The sequence below is a fragment of the Sphaeramia orbicularis genome, chromosome 7, assembly GCF_902148855.1.
Source record: "Sphaeramia orbicularis chromosome 7, fSphaOr1.1, whole genome shotgun sequence".
Classification (NCBI taxonomy): domain Eukaryota; kingdom Metazoa; phylum Chordata; class Actinopteri; order Kurtiformes; family Apogonidae; genus Sphaeramia; species Sphaeramia orbicularis.
The window spans coordinates 15,033,435-15,051,916 of NC_043963.1; the positions used below are offsets into that span (position 1 = coordinate 15,033,435).

General features: G+C 39.2%; 1 protein-coding gene across 24 annotated transcripts in view; it reads right to left on the minus strand.

The window, feature by feature from the left end:
• The window catches only part of kif1b (kinesin family member 1B), a 74,363-nt gene extending 56,661 nt beyond the window's left edge, over positions 1–17,702 (minus strand). For 20 of the 24 annotated variants that reach the window (XM_030138357.1, XM_030138339.1, XM_030138348.1 and 17 more), the window contains exons 1-2: positions 17,422–17,702; positions 16,115–16,269 (exon numbers count right to left, since the gene is read on the minus strand). In XM_030138357.1, the coding sequence (XP_029994217.1) occupies positions 16,115–16,220 (106 nt within the window). In that variant the 5' untranslated portion in view covers positions 16,221–16,269; positions 17,422–17,702. The remainder of the gene's footprint in view (positions 1–16,114; positions 16,270–17,421) is intronic. The other 4 variants (XM_030138358.1, XM_030138361.1, XM_030138355.1 and 1 more) reach the window with 1 other exon arrangement.
• Positions 17,703–18,482: the final 780 nt, after the last annotated feature.

Genomic DNA, 18,482 nt, shown 5'->3' on the forward strand with positions numbered 1-18,482 from the left:
GTGAGAAAGAGACCTCGTAAAAAAAGAGACGAAAGTAATCGGGTGTGCTCAAGAGCCTAGCAACAATCTAAACAGTGCAACAATAGAAACCAAAAGCAGGATGGAAGAAACACTGTGCACCTACATTTTGAATGAACACTACAATTTGTGTATTAAGCATTTTACTGTCACCAAACAAATGCACAAAGCAGTAATTAGCTTTGTTTGATGCAAATTCTGCACTTCCCTAATGGGTAAATTAAACTGAGTCTACCTCCTTGACATAAGGGTGCTTGAGAGGCTTTTGCATCAAGATGTCCTCGGCAGAGGGCCTTATGTGTTCAGAGGATTTCAGTGCACTTATCAATAATTCAGGAGATGTGGAGAGACAGGGATTGCATATCGCCCTCCACGGGTCACATGCTGACAGAAAAGCACAGTGTGTCCTCAGAAACCAGAGCACTCAGTTTTATGCTAAATATGCATTGAATTTAGAACATTTACCATTGTGCTGAAAGTTGGATAAAACAATGAATCTGTAGCGCTAACAATCTCCGAACAGGTTAAGGTGCACAGGCGGAGCAGCAACTTCCATATTGGGCACTGGAAGAGGATACAGCCAGACAGGTGGCTAAATAAAGCCCAAATTCACCTTTGACCTGCCTCCAAAGGGAAATTGGAGCCAGGGTATGTGGAAACGAAGGGGGATTTAGGTTACCAATGCCCCTATTCGCTTTTCCTGGAACAATCTACAGTGGCTATTAATGAGGGGGGCAGCCTAAGCTCTGATTTAATACTAATGAGGGAGCATAGCAGTAAAGAGAGAAATATACTGGACTGGAGTCATGTGTGGGACATAGGTACGATGTAAAGACCATGACAAACAGGTGATAACGTAGTCCAACACAGGATCGGTGCTGGGTTTCTAATCTGAGTCTAATGTCTTCTCTGGTTCTGTCTGGGGCTTTTGTGAGGGAAAAGGGTGTCATGATGTGGCAGTTAGTGGGAGACTGTTCAACACCTAAAAGGTGAGTCATGCTCAAGATGTGGCATAAATGTCTCACTTCATTGCCCACTACACAGCTCTCAGAACAGATAGCTGTCAGTGCGTCATAGGAGTGGATCCCTCATGTAAGATTCCATAAAAGTAGAGGGCACAGACGCGCAAACAAACACAAATGGAGCTGTAACCATCATTACATCAATCCATCAGAAACAGAAAGGGTGTCACTGCTTACATAAGTGCAGTTAAAGTTTGTGTTTAAGGAAAATGCTACCATGGATATCTGACATCACATCCCTAAAACTTTTTAACCAAATTGTTGAGGAGTGACACAGAACTAAGTGAATTAATTCTCACCATATGTAGAGAGCGTTTGCCCTATATATTACAGAATGACTCACACACTTTGATACAAATTAATAGCAGTCCAGTCACTGACTTTTTACACTTGCTTGCATTCACAAACAGAATCTACATGAGCAATGACGCACATATAGTAACAGCCTCAAATGAAGATGTTAATGAGTAAATTCTCTGCTTTCCATTTATAGTAGATATTCCATCACATTCACATTCTGAGTTTAAAATGGCAGACACACTCTGCTGCCTAATAAACAACGTCATCACTCTGCCTTTCTCACAACCATGGCAACAGGTATAGGACCAGATTCTGGTTGCCATAACAACCTCAACGTGGCACAGGAGGGGAGGATGCGGCACATCACGTTCTGTTTTCTCTACCCTCAAGCATGCCCCGACTTAGAAATGACAGAGACTAATTTAAAGTCAATATTTACAGACAATTATGATTATTTATTAACCAGTGGTTTCTGGATTTAAATCATTTAAAAATCCTCGAAAAGGCAAAAGGCATAGTGTGAAAAGCCATGGATTTGTAACTAAGACATTAAGCTACTTATGTCAGACTATGAGCAATACCAGAAACACCTTCAACCACAAAAACCCTTTAAACTCTGAGTTAAAGGTACATTTAATAACATTCATAAGTTTTATTAATTCCTACAAAATGACTAACAAGTCATGCCAGCTGATAACAGTCTTGCTGGCTGAATTCCAGGAACGTCTTCAGGCACATGGTGGGGAATTTAACTGTCAACCACAGAGAGGTCACATTTTCATTAACTTGTAATCATCAGATAATCAGACAACAATTAATGCTCATTTTCTAAACAAGATGACACCGTAAGAGACATAATAGTGTCTATTAACGCCAGAATGTTGTGATCTGTGAACAGACATACATGGCATCAGGGGCATGTCAGACATTTATTTTTTCAAAACCTCCACTCTGCATTTTCAGTTCCTCTTCCGTGGAATACAAGACCAATACGGTGCTGGCTCTCCACAGGAGCTCGCCATTTCAAGGCACATTGGATACCAGTTAACTAACCACATCCTGCTATCTAAAGAACATCACTCAGCTGGATGTAGCCGGCAGACATTTTGTGTTCCAGCGTTCAACATGGGGCCTATAATCCGGCCGAGAAAGCAAAGACGACCCCAGTAATTAGGTTGTTAGGAGGTCTCTGAGCACCAGATGGGGACTAAAAGCTCGAACCGTTCACCTGAGAGTAGCAGACAAGCAAGGTCTAAAATGGTTGAACATATCTGGCGCTCTCCTCTAGCAACCCTCAATGGACTTGCGAGATGTTAGATTGAAAAGCTCAATGCAGGATCACAGGAAATGGGAAGAGGCATTAAATAAATGTAATGAAGAAAGACAGAACAACAAACCGATGAACTGCTGAGGGAACCATTGCATTCAGAGAAATAATATCTCTGCAGAATTATAATTACTACGTGGGCTTCTTTCAGCAAGACTGAGGAATTTTAATAGTATCCCAAGGGTGTGTGCATAGGGGTAGCAATGTGATGTAACAGCTCCGTTCTGAAGGAAAAAAGCACTTAATTTCCTTTACAAACCGCAATATTCCATAATACTGAACTGTTACACACACCAGTATCATCATACAGCCCTGCCCATGTAAATCGTTTCCCTTAAATAAAAGATAATGAAATCATATGTTAACACAATCATAATATTACTGTATAGGGAGATGATCTTAAGTCACTGTTATGGCCATGATTCACAGTAACATCTGATAGAGACAGGCACAAAGGTTCAAGTGGAGCCTTTATACACATTCCCAAAAAACATAACTACCAGTATGTTAATATCCTGGCCCAAAAAATAACTATGAAAATAACAATAATTACACTCATCAGTTTGCGAATATACATTTGAACTACGTGCTGAGAATGAGTAATGGGAGAATGACTAAGTTAAACATGTATGACCCATTAATTATGTAACTAATGTACCCATACCAGTAACTCTGCTCACAAATATCAGACTAAAAGGAAGATATAGCTGCTGTGTAATTATTAAATGAGTTACATATAATCCCATAAACCACCAAATCTAGATATGCCTGACTGCAAAATTCTGGGCTGATACCATTATTTAACATGATAATTTCACTGATGTTTTGTTTTTGTGGTTATTTATCCTCCCTTTTGTGCCAGCAGAGTAAGTAAATCTTCATTATCTATATAAAAAAACAGGTTAAATGAACTGTCTTTCAGCTTGTCACTACATTATCTTTGAATGAACACACACTCAGTGAAATGTGTTGACACTGATATTAGCTGATGTCTGACAAAAGCTGCTGATACTGATGATGCATGAAACACTGATGAGAAATGACTGTTAGATAAAAGTAAGTATGATTTTGTATATTATCAAATCATAGGATATAGATAAACTAAAAACAAACCAAAAATACAGTGATGTTATGAAATGTATATGCCATATAAACACAATATAGTGATTACCTAACGCTATTTTGATAGAGAAATCAATGCCAACATGCCTCTAATGCAGCATATCTAAACATAGTATCACAAATGCACACCTCTGTCACACTTTGTGAATGTGTGGTGAATCTAGGTAGCTGCTGACATGAGTCAGTGGTTTGAGTGGTGTCGTAGTTGGGCTAATTTGATTGCTCACTATTATGATGAGAACAGAGAGACTGGGTTAGCGAACATTTTGTAGTGGCCATAGAAATGCTCTGTGTGTTGTATCCAGTGTCTTTGGACAAGTGTGTGTGATGGCAGCGTTGCCAAGGCTGCAACACAGATGACAGACAGTCGCTGGATGCAACTCAAAGCTGAGGGCTAAAAGTAGTGAGCGAGCACTGCCGTGCACATTTGACAAACAGCTGAGCTTGTTGCAGCCACAACACAGGACATACAACATCTCCAAAACAGAAAGAGAAACATGTGGTATCTTGATTAGCCTCTTGGATGCAGTGCCCTTTCATGTCTGGTCAAGGAAATGCCTTGTGGTCTTTAATTAAAAAGTATGTACACAGCAATTCAACAGTCCTCTACTGTGCACTACTGCCAAAAAAAAAAACTAAAGCAGAGATGTTTGTCTAGACAGAGGCCTTGCCCAGTCACACCACAATCCATATCACTCTCACTAAAACAGGAAGGTACATAAAAAAAAAATACAAAGTTTAAATGTTACATGTTATTAGTTCAGCTCCAAAACTGTAAAGGAAGGAACTGACTACCTACAGATGAATCCCTCATTTCTACTCAGAAGGCCGATCACGTCATTTTACTCTTTCTACTGAGAGAGAGGAGATGGGGAAAAAGCACAGGAAGACACCAGAACAATACACTGAATGCAGGGTATTGCAGCTGACAACAGAGCCTGCAAAACACATTAGGTAATCTGTTATGACAAGGCTTTATGCGCCCAGTCCCCTCTATCACAATGACCCTTTTCACATGGCCCTACCCCCTCTCCTTTTTGGAAAAAGTGATTGCGGTATTTCAAAAGGGAAATCTGCAAAGTTTCTGTTAGTGTGGGTGAAGTCTGCTTAATGTAAACTACACATTAAAACAAGGGTAGAAGACATGACTGTGACAACTTAGAGATATTAGAGCTCAACTCAACATGTTTATTTATATGCACATAAGAAATAACATCTAAAGAAATATTATTAGGCCAAGAAATCAGTGTTTAGTTAAATGCACAGCAAATAACTATCTGGACACTCAAAAACCCTAATTCCATCCAGCCTGTCAACTGTCAGACTGATCCTTAAAATAATTTTAATCCGTTTCTGTCAGAGCATGTTTTCATAAACAGTTACATAGTGGAAGAAAATTCAGCATGATCTTGAAATGAGAAATAATTTGGTTACAAATTACTTCTTCTAATCCTTACTAATTTAATCAAGTTTCTTTGGTTTACAAAAAACAAATTATAAGTCAAAGTAATCACATAATTAAGTGCAAGCACAACATAAAACAGATTTTTTTAAGAATTCATCCATTCTATGAAGTATTTATTACCAAGATAACTGATGTAGGTTTGAAGTTTTTTCCCCCACAAAGGGACAGTGCATATTGATACACACAATATGTGCCAATCCACAATATTATAGCCAGGGCTAAGGTCTTGCTCAGCCTTTGTGAGCCATTGTCTACATATGAGAATCAAACTCCAGACTCTCGCACAGTAAAATAACTTGAGCTGGGGTTGTTGGTCTAGCTAGAAAGCAGCGAGAAAGGGTGCAGTCCTGGCCTATGCGCCAGCTGTTCCAGCTCTGAGTACTGTCTATTTATACAGCACCAGATGGCAGCTAGTGCTTCACATGCCGACAGACTGTCAGTGACAGGAAGGAATGGACAGATTTCAGCCGCCCAACCTTTCAGCCGAACTCTAAGCCAAACCATACATTGATCCCAGCCCACAGACACTGATAGCTAGTGTGGTCTACGAGTGCCTTTTGATATTAGCAGCTCACACAGACTCACTGTGTCCACGATGACAGAGACCAAAGAGAGGCTTCTAGAAGCCACCAGACAGAATAAACATGCTAAGCCAGCAGGACTCCATTCAGAGGCTAAACAAACACAGAACCCCAACAAAGAGAGGGATATCATGGAGCCTCTCAGGTGATGACATGGGGGTTTGCACACATTAGACACACAACACTGGCATGAAATTAGTGCCTACACACACACACACACACACACACACACACACACACACACACACACACACACACACACACACACACACACACACACACACACAAGAAAAATCCAAATGAAATATAATGATACAAAAATTAACTGCAGACACATCCCCCAGTTTGTCCAGTAAACATAATGGTTGTTTGCACCTCAATGTTGGCATTAATGAAATGATATATGATTCCCAGTTGGAGGTTTCAGCTGTTTTCACAGCTCTAGGAAGCGATACTTCTCATGGATCAGGTCCAAGACGGATATTCTCCTCCATGCAGGTGCTACCTCAAAGGTCAGAGGTGTTCCTCAGCACTTCCTATGTCATGGAAAGCTATAGTAATAACTCCACAGCTTCAGACATGTCTGGTCGGGTACTTTCCAGTTTAATTATAGCACTTAATTTATGGATAAACCCCAACTGCTGTAATCTTTTCACAGACTTTGAAAAAAAATAAATCAATATAGTTTTTGTCTTATTTCATGTAGAGGCAAAGATAAAATCCTCATAGTTTTTATATTGTAAATACTACATTTGAACAGTTAGCTTTCCTTAACTGGAACTGGCTGTGTAGACAAGGAAAATACAGAGCCCCTTACAGTCAGTGCTGACAACAGGCGCCCATTTTACTGAGCAGTGACCTGGATTTTTCTCAACTTGCCTCACACAGAGTCTATAGTTCTTTTAATGCTTTCAGGCTTTTATGTAAGCGCCATGACATCATGAGTATGACTGGTTAAAGGCTGTGTCACAAGTTTCTGTTAAATTATTTTTTAAAGTAAATATGTCAAAGAAGAAGAATCACATGCATATGTTGAGTAAATACACAAAACACACAGATAAGCCAAGACTGATGCCTCGAGCTACTGTAAGATGACTAACACCTTTTATCGAGCATTTTCTCTGTGGGGGATGGAAATGACGCGTGACGATGTAAGATGTGTGCATGTCTTTTGATCTGAGTTGGCTGCACAGTATTGAAACAACATTATGAGAGAGCGGCACGTTGAAACAGCAGAGGGTGGGTCATGTCATACATCTTATTAATTAAAGCTTTAAAAAAAATAAACTTGCTAACCTCCCACTTCATCCTCATGAATAATACAAAGTGAGCAACATGCCGACCACCAAGCCACCCGTGCCTGGACTGCAAAGATTTCAAGTTTTCCTCTGAATTCAGCCCACAGCCTGTGAGAGGAAACCAAACAACACTGTCTCGAAAAGAGAGCTGTGTCATTCAGTGCACACAAACTAAAAACACATTCACTACTTTGAATGTGGTGAAGTCCAGCCAATTCAGCCAACTTGGGGAACCAGCCAAAGTGTAGGTAAAAGAACAAAACCGGGACGGCTGTAACCTCAAAACAAACACACCATTATGTGATATAAGGGCCTATTGGTATCATAAACTGAATGGAGGGGGTGATGGCTGCCATGAGCACAAACTGATTTACATACAAGTGAAAAATACACCATATGGAGTAGAAGGTGTGCTGGTAATGAACTCGCGGTAAAAGAGTATGATAGTACTCTGTAAAATCATTACTATGCAAATTATGTATTCACTTGCAATATTTACTAGCAGACACCCAGAGAATGAAGCCAATTACCAAGTCGGATGTAAATGAGCAGCTTCATAGATTATCTCAGGCTTATCTCAGGAATATTCATTACACAGGGCAGAACGATTTGACCATAAGTCATCAGATCACATTGTTTCATATCAAGGTAACGATATATGTCACAATACAATTCCACTTTCCATTCAAACTATAGCATTGCAATAAGGGTCACAATATAAATCTGGAAAATATAACAATTAAACACCATGGCTTTGTGGACGAGAGCAAAGCATCATCCGAATGACTAAAACACTGCTGTGAGGAATGTAATTTCCAGTGTGATTACATAAATAATGAAACACAAAAGGAACCAATATGCTTTTTCTACCATCATATGATAAATATGGCCACATTGCAAAGCCCATGTAATCAACTCATAATCTTTATTTTTGGATTATTTTCTGACATTGAAAATTCCACTGAATCTAATAAAATTAATATTAAAAATGAGAACTCACAACAGAAGCTCAAACTGACCTAAATATGGTAATTTGCAAAAAAAACACATGCATGAGTACACAAACGCCCAAACAGACAAACAAACATTCTGCTATTTGTACACCGTGTACAAAGCCAACCAATGACCCTTCTGTTATTCAGTCTCTGCAACCTTTCAACCGATTGCTGTAAAACTGGGACATGTTTTCAGCAAAGTGTTTGACTAGACTCATTTAGCATTGTGTTGTTTGGAGGATGTGTGCGTTTGGCCTTCCATCTCTGGTTGCATTACTAAAATTAATGGATCTGTTTGGTCTGGAGGCCATCAGCCAATCGAACCAAAGCCAGCTAAGAACAGCTTCATAGATCAATCTATTTTCATTATCGAATCATCTGACTTAGAAGGAATGTCATTTTTCAATATGAATCTAGGTGATTCTGATTTATCTAAATCAGTTTATGAAAAATGAAAATATTTTGTTTTCCTGAGAGTTAATTAAATTATCTACTATTTGTGGCTCTTATGTGGAAAAAATTGCAGTGTACTGTAGATGCAACATAAAACACAGAAGATTAAAATATAACAGCTTAAGATTTAATATAATAAGGGTGCATTTTGTTTGATGTTCAGTCCAAAAGTCATGAATATTATGCATTTCTCAGCCTACAGCAATCCCATCATTCCTGGCTGTGTGTGATACTGCCTCACGCTGTTCCACACGTGATGGGTGCCCATGCACGACTTTCACTGTCTGCACTGATGTGGCTGCGTTTGCGTCTTCCCCTCCCCCTCACGAGTCAGCTCCAATCCCATCTCTCCTCTAATATTCAACAATTTCTGCAAAAGGCTAACACACTTTCCACTCAGCCACATCACAGGCTGGAACCAACTGTGAGCCGAACACAGAGAGATGAACGACGATTAGCAAAGCTGGTATTTGGAAAAATTCAGTTAATATAAGTGTTGACACGTCAGTAAGTTTACAAGCCAAGGATCTAACTTAGGGTCCTTTAAAAATATATACAGCAATGTGGAAGATGAAATGTCATATTATCATGATTTTCAATAGAAATGTCAACATACACAGTGATTCTATATAATTTAAGATTTTAGTTTACTGTCAGGCTGCACAATAAATCATGGTATTCAGAACATCACAAATCACAGGAGTTTTGATTTTTTTTTTGATAAGCTAAATGTGTCATTAACATAACATTATGTGGTGCCACAGAATTCCTCATATCTACAAACACAAGGGAACATGCTTGTCTAAAATTCCCCCTAAACTGGTGACTAATGTAGCAGTTTAGAATCATTTAGAATATCATCCAGTGCTAGTTTGTCAGAATTTGTTGTAAATGACAGGCTAGCTTTAGAAAGGTCTTGCTGAAAAGTAAATAGCATTTCATTTTGCTGCATGATTTATAGCTAAAGAAAAGTTAAAGTTAAATGGCATACAGTGATGGAGTGAAAACCACAAGTGGTTGGTCAGTGAAACCACTATTTTGTAAGTGGAGGCATTTATCACTTTCCCCTCTTGACCTCTGCCACATCAAATACATTCCAGTGTTGAGTCAGTCCCCAGTATGAGGGTAACACAGTGTTGAATGTTCATTTCAAAACACTTTACAATAGGAAAAATGAGAAAGGCCATAGTAGTCCAATGCCACATCACAGTTTGCCATGTAAATAGTTATTATGCTGCTTGATTCAAAGCTTAATCAACAAAAGAACCGACTTTGTTTAAACAGGATTTCATCAGAACAACCAGTGAATCCAATCTCAATAGTAAACTATTTATTTCCAATAGATAACCTAAGGGGGCGTCAGGGTAAAAGTTCAAGTCTGAACATCAGCTGAAAAAACTAGAGGACATTCATTAAACTAGAAGCACTCGGAGAGCCCAGACCTCCGCCAAGGCTGATCAGTGGCCCCCCCCGTGGGCCCCCCCACCCCCGATCACCACCAAAATTTCATCATTTCTTCCTTATCCCATTTCCAACAAACCCTGAAAATTTCATCCAAATCTGTCCATAACTTTTTGAGTTATGTTGCACACTAATGATTAGTGGCCCCCCCTCGTGGGCCCCCCCACCCCCAATCACCACCAAAATTTCATCATTTCTTCCTTATCCCATTTCCAACAAACCCTGAAAATTTCATCCAAATCTGTCCATAACTTTTTGAGTTATGTTGCACACTAATGGACAGACAAACAAACAGACAGACAAACAAACAAACAAACAAACCCTGACAAAAACATAACCTCCTTGGCGGAGGTAATAACCTTGAAGTTTAGATGAAGAAGATGCTGAAGGCTTTAATCTGAGCATTCACATTTTATTTGCTGCAGGAAAAAAAAAAACCTTTGCTGTTGCCTTGACAACCAAATACTGACAAAAACACATAAGAAAGACGTAGAAGCATGAGATACAATTCCTCACTTCAATACATCTACAACATGACTCTTTATGTTTATTTCTGGGGGGGAAATTCCCACCAATATAAATGAGATGAAAGATTTAGTCACTCAAAGCTGCAAGACAATCTAACGCTGCGTTCACACTGCAGGTAAAAGTGTCCCAAATTTGACTTTTTGCCCCTATGTGACCCATATTTGATTTTTTTTATGTCTGAGCAGCAAAAATCAGACCCATCCCACTTTCATATGTGATTCTAAATCTGATATAAATCTGATGTTTTGCACTGTGACTTCAATCTGAACAATCATGTCACATTTCACCTGACTTTTACATTACTCAAATGAGACAGACATCATATAAGATAGCCTGAAGGAGGCGGGACCCAGCAACATCCATTTTACATCACATTTTCTTCTGCACATGCGGGTCACTTTAAGGTCATAGACAGATTAAGTGTGAGTTTGATAGTATTTGAATTATAATGTGAACAACCACGAGAAAAGATTGGATTTCAGAAAAAAACAAAAATCGGAATGACCATTACAACCAGCAATGTAAGTACTTTCTGTGAAGCAGCAAAAAATAAAATAACAGGTACATCTGCTCAAAATGGCATGAATTATGTGACATATATTTGCGCCTCTGGCCTGACAGTCCTGTGACACAGCATGAGCTGATAACAGACAAAGACATCTGCCCATCCGCCTTCCTCATTAGGAGGTCAGTCTGGAATGTGTGAGTCTGCTCTGTAAGTAGAACATGTGGGCTAATGGGTGTCACTCCAAACAATCTCAGCATGTGGTCATGAAGCATGCAGCGCCCTGAGTGGGTGTGCGTGGGTATGTGCACACCTTCAAGGGTCACGGGGATTACAGCAGCAGGGCGTGGCCACTTGAAGCAAGTCTGCGGATTACTTGTACTAATCAGGTCAGTGGCCCTGGCTGCAGCGGGTTCACCAATAAGATGCTCGTTCTTCAGCCTAACCTGCACCCCCCATTTTATGCCCAACTTTTCCTGCCGGCTCAGCCCTCACTGGCCAACATTCATTCATATGAGAAGGGTTTATATTGTCCTTTCTGTTGTGGTGATAGCCTCTTATGTGTAACTGACACTGAGGCTCAGCTGATTTCCCTCTGCAGGGATTTTATAAGGTCACCATCCACTTAGTCCATTCTGAAAGGACATTCAGCAGAATTTTATCTGAAAGGTGACTGTTAACTGACAGAGTGACCTTTATTCTATCAATTAGTCAATTATTCAACTTTTCGCTTGGTGATTGATAGCATCCACTCTTGTAAAACATGCACAGTTCAAGTTTGCAAAATGTCAATGATGGATGTACTGCAATCATCATCAACCCCAATATTACCTGAAAGTTTTGTTTAATCACCACCTCAAAAATATTCAGTGTACTACCACAAAAGGTGTAAAAAAAAAATGCAGAACATTAAATCAAAGAAGCTGGAATCAGGAATTTTTTTAACCAACTGCCAAAAGTAGGTGTTGATTAATTCAAGATTCAAGAAATAATCAATTAAATATTGCTGCTCCATGTGTGATATCTGTGATATTTTTCATTGTGCCATATATCACACTCTCTACAGACATATTTTTGTTTGCATCCACACAACACAGAAAAATGCAGAAATTTACATAAAAAACACAAACAAACATGGAAGAGAGTGAAAGTGTCCGAGAACAGTATGATTCTAAATAGAAAAACTCCAAACAAACAAAGCAAAGAGTTCATACCGAAAAGATTCTATTTATGAAGAATCTGTTCTGTGTTTTGCAAATTATACCAGACAGATAAAAACACTGAAACAACATTAATCTTTTACCACCTACACAAGAATCATGTCCACAGTACATACTATATTTCTTACATTCATTGAAAAATTACAAAAGGTGAAAAAAAAAAAAAAGAGTAAGTATCTTTTATCTGTTGATTATATAGTTCAATATATCAGAGGCCTTTGCATGTGTTAACACAGCATATGCATCCATTGAATTTACAGAAAATGTAGTATGTCATGATCATTATCTAAATGACCCACACTGACAGATCTACATTAAGATTGTAGCCATGCAGCCAGGCACTACATTTATCTTTTGAGATGACTATTGGATATGGGATCCGGAATATGATTCTTAACACTGGTCATCTCTCCTAATGGAACAAATTGATCAGTGGGTAAAGAATCCATCTGAATGCAGGTTTGTTCCACTTGAGCTGACCTTCTGCTCGAACATCACAGAGCATGTGCTGTTCTACACGCATCGCCCTGTGCAGAATCCCTCAACCATCTACTTCCATACATACATGAGTGCCTGCTCACTGGCTGAGTTGGAACATAACACACAGGTTACATAACTAGACGGAGATCGATGTGGAGAACACACCAAGGCCCTAATGAAGGCAGCCTCTGGTTGTCCTGGTGTTATTCAACATTTGGAGCAAGTTCACAAAGTAACACAACAGCCCATCACGTCACCTCTTTATAATTACATTAGCTCTGGTATGTTTTAAGAGTTTCCACTGAAAGAGGCCTTTACTTGGTTCAAGCATACTCTCACAGGCCTTGGACACATTTCCTGCACAATGGATAATCAATTTGCTGCCCCTGTGCCTGCACCCTACCCTTGACAGCCCTCCATGCATGGTGAATAGGAAGACCAGACGGAGGCAACATATCGTGCCCTTGGCCTCAAGCTCCCTCTTTCTCTGTTTCGTTCACACACACACACACACGCACGCACGTGCGCACACACACACACACACACACACACACAAACAGTCACATATGCCCTTGAGCGAGTGATAACAATAAGGGGAGTGTCATGGCCTCATCCACACAGCTGCCATACACCTACAAGCTGACCAAGCAACTCCATAACACATTTCATTTCTGTCAAGCAGCTCTCAGCTTTGGGAGATCCACAGCACAGAGAAAAATAGGCACATGGATAATCTTGATATAGAAAATAGCTATTAATTAACCCTTTAATGCTTTATCCCTTTATTAAAACCAAGCTTGCACAATATGAGTAAAATGTGCAAAGTACAATAACATTCTTGAGCATTTCATTTCATTTTATGACAGTATGACTTGCAATCAAACAAAAAAAAAACTGTTTTAGGCAAAGTGACACCAATCAATCTAAGTGTAGCTGACGTCTATCTTGGGCTCCATCCAACTGGTAAATATTAGCATACTGAGTGTTAATGTGTGCTGCATGTAAATGAAATGATGACTCTTACTCATCATAATTCACACTGGCTTCTGCACTGTATCGACTGCATATATGTCATATCACTCTGACTATGAACAAATAGACTTTATCAGTTAGTAGTACCAATTAGAACTTAAGTCTTGCTGTATAAAAATGTTACAATCTGGAATTCCCTGTTATTTCCAATTCAAGCTCCAAAAGTGCTACATCTACATCTTAATCCTATTGGTGAGTATGTGATATAAAAGCAAACTGCACTGTAAAAATGTACCACTTTTAGATGTAAAATTATTCAGATATAACATCTTTTAGGGAGCATGAAAGAAATAATCCATTCATACTTTGGATTATGTGGCTAAAATCAGCCAAAATCCATCTTCCAGTAGCAAGGAAAACCAATATGGTGACAAAAAAAGGAAACAGACAGAGCTAAGGGACAATAATAAACTTAAATTAAATGTTAAGCACTAAATGAAAGGCATCTTAAAATGATGTGTAAGAACAAATTTACAAATTAAAAAGTCTGCAATTTACTGGAAACGCAACATGCATTTTTAAAAATCTTGAAAAACCCAAACCCAAAGTAACCAGTTCAATAAGACATAAACAATCAAAAGTCTTGGCAGACATGCAGGATGTGAGGAGGTTTTTTTCCTGAACCATTAACAACCGCAGAAAGACCAGATTTTAACACTACACCTGAAACAATCTGAAAGCGTATATGTGCTTGTTTTTGAGATACTAGTAAAGAGTTGAACCTCTCAGCATCCTAATAAGACAGCATTCTCAGCATACCATCTGCAATGAAGTCCTGATGAAGGGAGAGTATGGCCGCCTGCCAGCCTCCCTTTCTGCTCTGCAATCTGCCCATGTGATAGGAGGTAGAGTAGGCAATACTGCAGCCTCCTGCTCTGCCTCACTCACACACTCACTGAGTCCCCAAAAAACACTGCATATTCTACTGCAGTTCTGCTACAAACCACGAGTCACCCTCCAGCACCTCTGAGTGACATTGGCATAATAAAAACCCAAAGATATGGAGTAAAAAGTACTAGGGATTTGACACAAAGCTTGTCTTTGGTAGAGTGTGAGAGATAAAGGACAAGTGAGCCATAACTGGTCGGGGCACTTGATGTTATGGAAGATTCATATAGGCTTAGTCTAATGAGCCTGATAAGACTGACAGAGAAAGCTGGAGGGAGAAAAAAGAAGAAAGCCTGCTCTCAAAACAGGTTTCTGCTATCACATGCTGCCTTATTACGGGGCCATTACATGTTTTTATGCAAATGTCAGAGATGCCAAAAGCAATGGGATGTATGGTGCTGCACACCACTGACTGAAAAGACAACTAACACATCGCAGTATGTTATGACTCAGAGTCACACGTATGCAGGTTGAATCGCATGACTACAAACCACAGTCTGGTCCTCCTGCTATTCTAGGATTGTCTGTGCATTTATGTCTTTCATTAATATCCTCAGTTGTAGCAATATGGAAAAGCAACCAGCTCTACTACAGTAAAACAGAAAAAATATTGAAATGAAGTTCAATATGTTTAAGGAAAGCTACAACATAATCTATCCAATGTGCAGCTGGTTTTAATGTAAACACTTCCTTATCACTAAAATGTAGGGTATTTAATTTATTGGGGAAAAAAAACTTAATTGTTGTAATTAAAAAGTTGCATTTGGAAATTTGTGTATTTTGACACTCCCTGTATGTGTGGAGATAACATGAAGTTGCAGAGGTTTATGTGTTGATGTTTGAAGTAAAACCAATCTACAGACAAATCCCTCTTTGACTTCAGTTTGATGTGAGTTTCAATCTGACTTGAGTCCACTTTACTTCTCAAAACTGCATTATCTTGACAATTATCTACTTTGAGCAATAATACTTTATGCCTCTACAAGCTCTTTACAAGCCATTTGTATATGCAATGAGATAAGGAAAGAATAAATATACAACAACAATCCATTATAAAACAGTAACTTTGTAGATAAACTCGGATGGTTGGCAGTGTGGCGACCCCTGGATCTCCCTGTATGACCTAACTCAGCGTTTCTCACACAGAGACTCTTCAGGCATGCAGGCCCCTTCAGAGGAGGAGGAATTTCATTCTGTAAGCCTTTTATTCTCTTTCAGGCTGTTTGTCCCCAACCGTTCACCATTCAGTTTGCTCATTCTACTGTTCTCTGCTAAGACCCCTGAAGGAGAACCATGCTGTGGCATGTGTGATGTAAAGCTAGACCGAGCAGACAGGCATGCATAAATTTAGTGCATGTTTTTTGGGTTTGCATGGGTTTTGTATGTGCGTCCTTGCTTGTATGCCAGCAGGCTACTTACTTGTTGTGTTGCCTTGCATCTGTATGATACATTTTGACTCCTTGCTCGTCTCCCTCGAATTGAAGGGCCGAACACGAACAGCGACTTTTACAGACGCCCCCGACATGTCTGCAGTTTAGAAGTGAATCTCTATATGATTCCTTGTTGTGTCCCTCCTAAAGGAAATACAGAAAAACACGTTTCCATTTGATTTGTACAGAGAATATCAGTCTTGGTGCACAAATGTTTGATGAGTTTCTTAACATAAACAGAGCCTGTTGAAATTGTTGCTCATTGCATACTACAACAGTCAATCCCCACCTCCCAATTTCAAGCCAAATCAGCATTCAACAAATATGGCCGACCAAAATCTCCAAAGCTTTTTATTATTATGTAGACAGGAACATTTAGAACCCAAAGACAGGATGTTAGTTTATATTTTGAATTGATAAATCTAATAAAGTTGATGAAATACAGTTTTGTCAATGAAAAATATGCTGATGCTGATTATAATAAAGAGGCTGCAAAAACAAAATGGTCTTTTTTTTTTAATTTAGGATTTGCTTCAAATTAAAAGCTCAATTAAAAGCTGTACATCCTGCGTCCCGTGACTATAGGCCAAATACCTTTGGTTTTTCCATGTCCTTGCAGTCAGCCATACTTGCTAAAGCATACGCCCATGAAATTCTATCTACCGTATTTGGTGTGAGCTACAGTGGGATACTAAGCAGGGCCTGTCTGCTTCATCTAACGGTGTTTATTCTCACAGACAAAGAGGTTTACTTCTCTTTTTTTTCCCCTAAATTTAATTCGCCGATGACAGACAGGAGGCAAACCTAATCCCCCAATGCTGTATGTGGAATAGTACAGGGAGGAGTTGCATGTTTATGTAGCGACAGGCTCGACATGTTGTTCCTGAGGAATTCTTCACCAGTGGGCAGAAGCGATATACGATAATATTATTTAATACACAACACTAAATGCTATATTTATTATAAGCTAGCGTTATGATATGAGATGGTTAATGCGGTGGCGTTAGTCTACGATATGAGACGGAACTAGCAGTAACCTCCAGTTTATCATACGGAAATAACAACCAAAATAGAGACTAATTTATCCCTATATATGTCATGTTGTATACAATGAAATTAATTAAATTACGATATTGTTATCTCAATGTTAGCTTAAATCAACTGCCGACACTTGCACATCTATAACTAGCTAATACATGGTCTCAACCTAACAGCAAGGCATTAATCTGTAATATCAACGTCGTGTTTTTCAACAGTAAAATTAGCAAATAAAGAATATTAAATGTCAGTACTTACGCTTAAAAAGTCTCACCGAGAAAACACCAAAACCATAGGACAGCTGCGAGGACTAACGTAAGCTAGGTTAGCGGGCGTCAAATGTGTTGTTTTTATCAGAAACCCGGTGCATGAAAACTGTTATAAAGTCCACTTTCGCGCAAAACACCCATTATAGCGGTATCCTCCGCCGGATAGACCTGTAACTGCAACCCGTGACTCCTTTTTTAGGTTATTGTCCAGTTGAGACACAAGGCGGACGTCTGTTCTGCACACAAGCGAAAAGAAGAATTGATAGATCGCCTTGATTTACCGAAGAGATTACGTCAACTCCCTCTCGGCCAAATTGACTGGCACCTCAATGGGCGAATAAGAGAAGAGATGTCAATGACTAATGTGTAGAAGAGCCAATCATGATGCAGGAAGTCGGAACGGACAGACAGTGGGCGAGGCTTTTGGTTCTTCGATCGTGACGCCACACTGCAGGATTTCAACCCACCGCTCCCCGCACCGTCACCGCAACACCCACGGTCACCGCAAAGAGCTCCGACCAGCGGGAAAATGCAGTATTACATATATCGCTGCCTCAAAATTAGACTAGAATTTGCACAATATTTACAATTTTTCTTCCATTTCCTTGTTAACTTCATCTGTTGATACTAAAATATTCATCACACTGAATGGAAAAATACATCAGCAGATATTTAGTCCTGAAATGTATATGTAGGTGCATTAAAAATCAATTTTTAGAAACTATTTTATTGACATATCTTAATGGCAACTATACAAAAAAAAAAAAAACCTAAACTGAGTGAACAGCTTTATCTTTAGGCAATCTTAAACGACAGTGTTACTTTTCCCAGTTTAAACTGCTCACGATGTTTCAATCTTGCCAAGAAAATTTGGGCCTGTTCCCAACTTTAATCCATTAGTTTAAAACATTTACAGTACAGAGTGACTAAGGGATGACTAAGCTGTGGGTCCACACATTTTTCTTTTTTTTAACTGCTGAGTAATTTTTGTTTGTTTGCCCTTCATTGCTCTGTTTGTAATGTCATCCTGATACCTTACGTTAGAGTTAC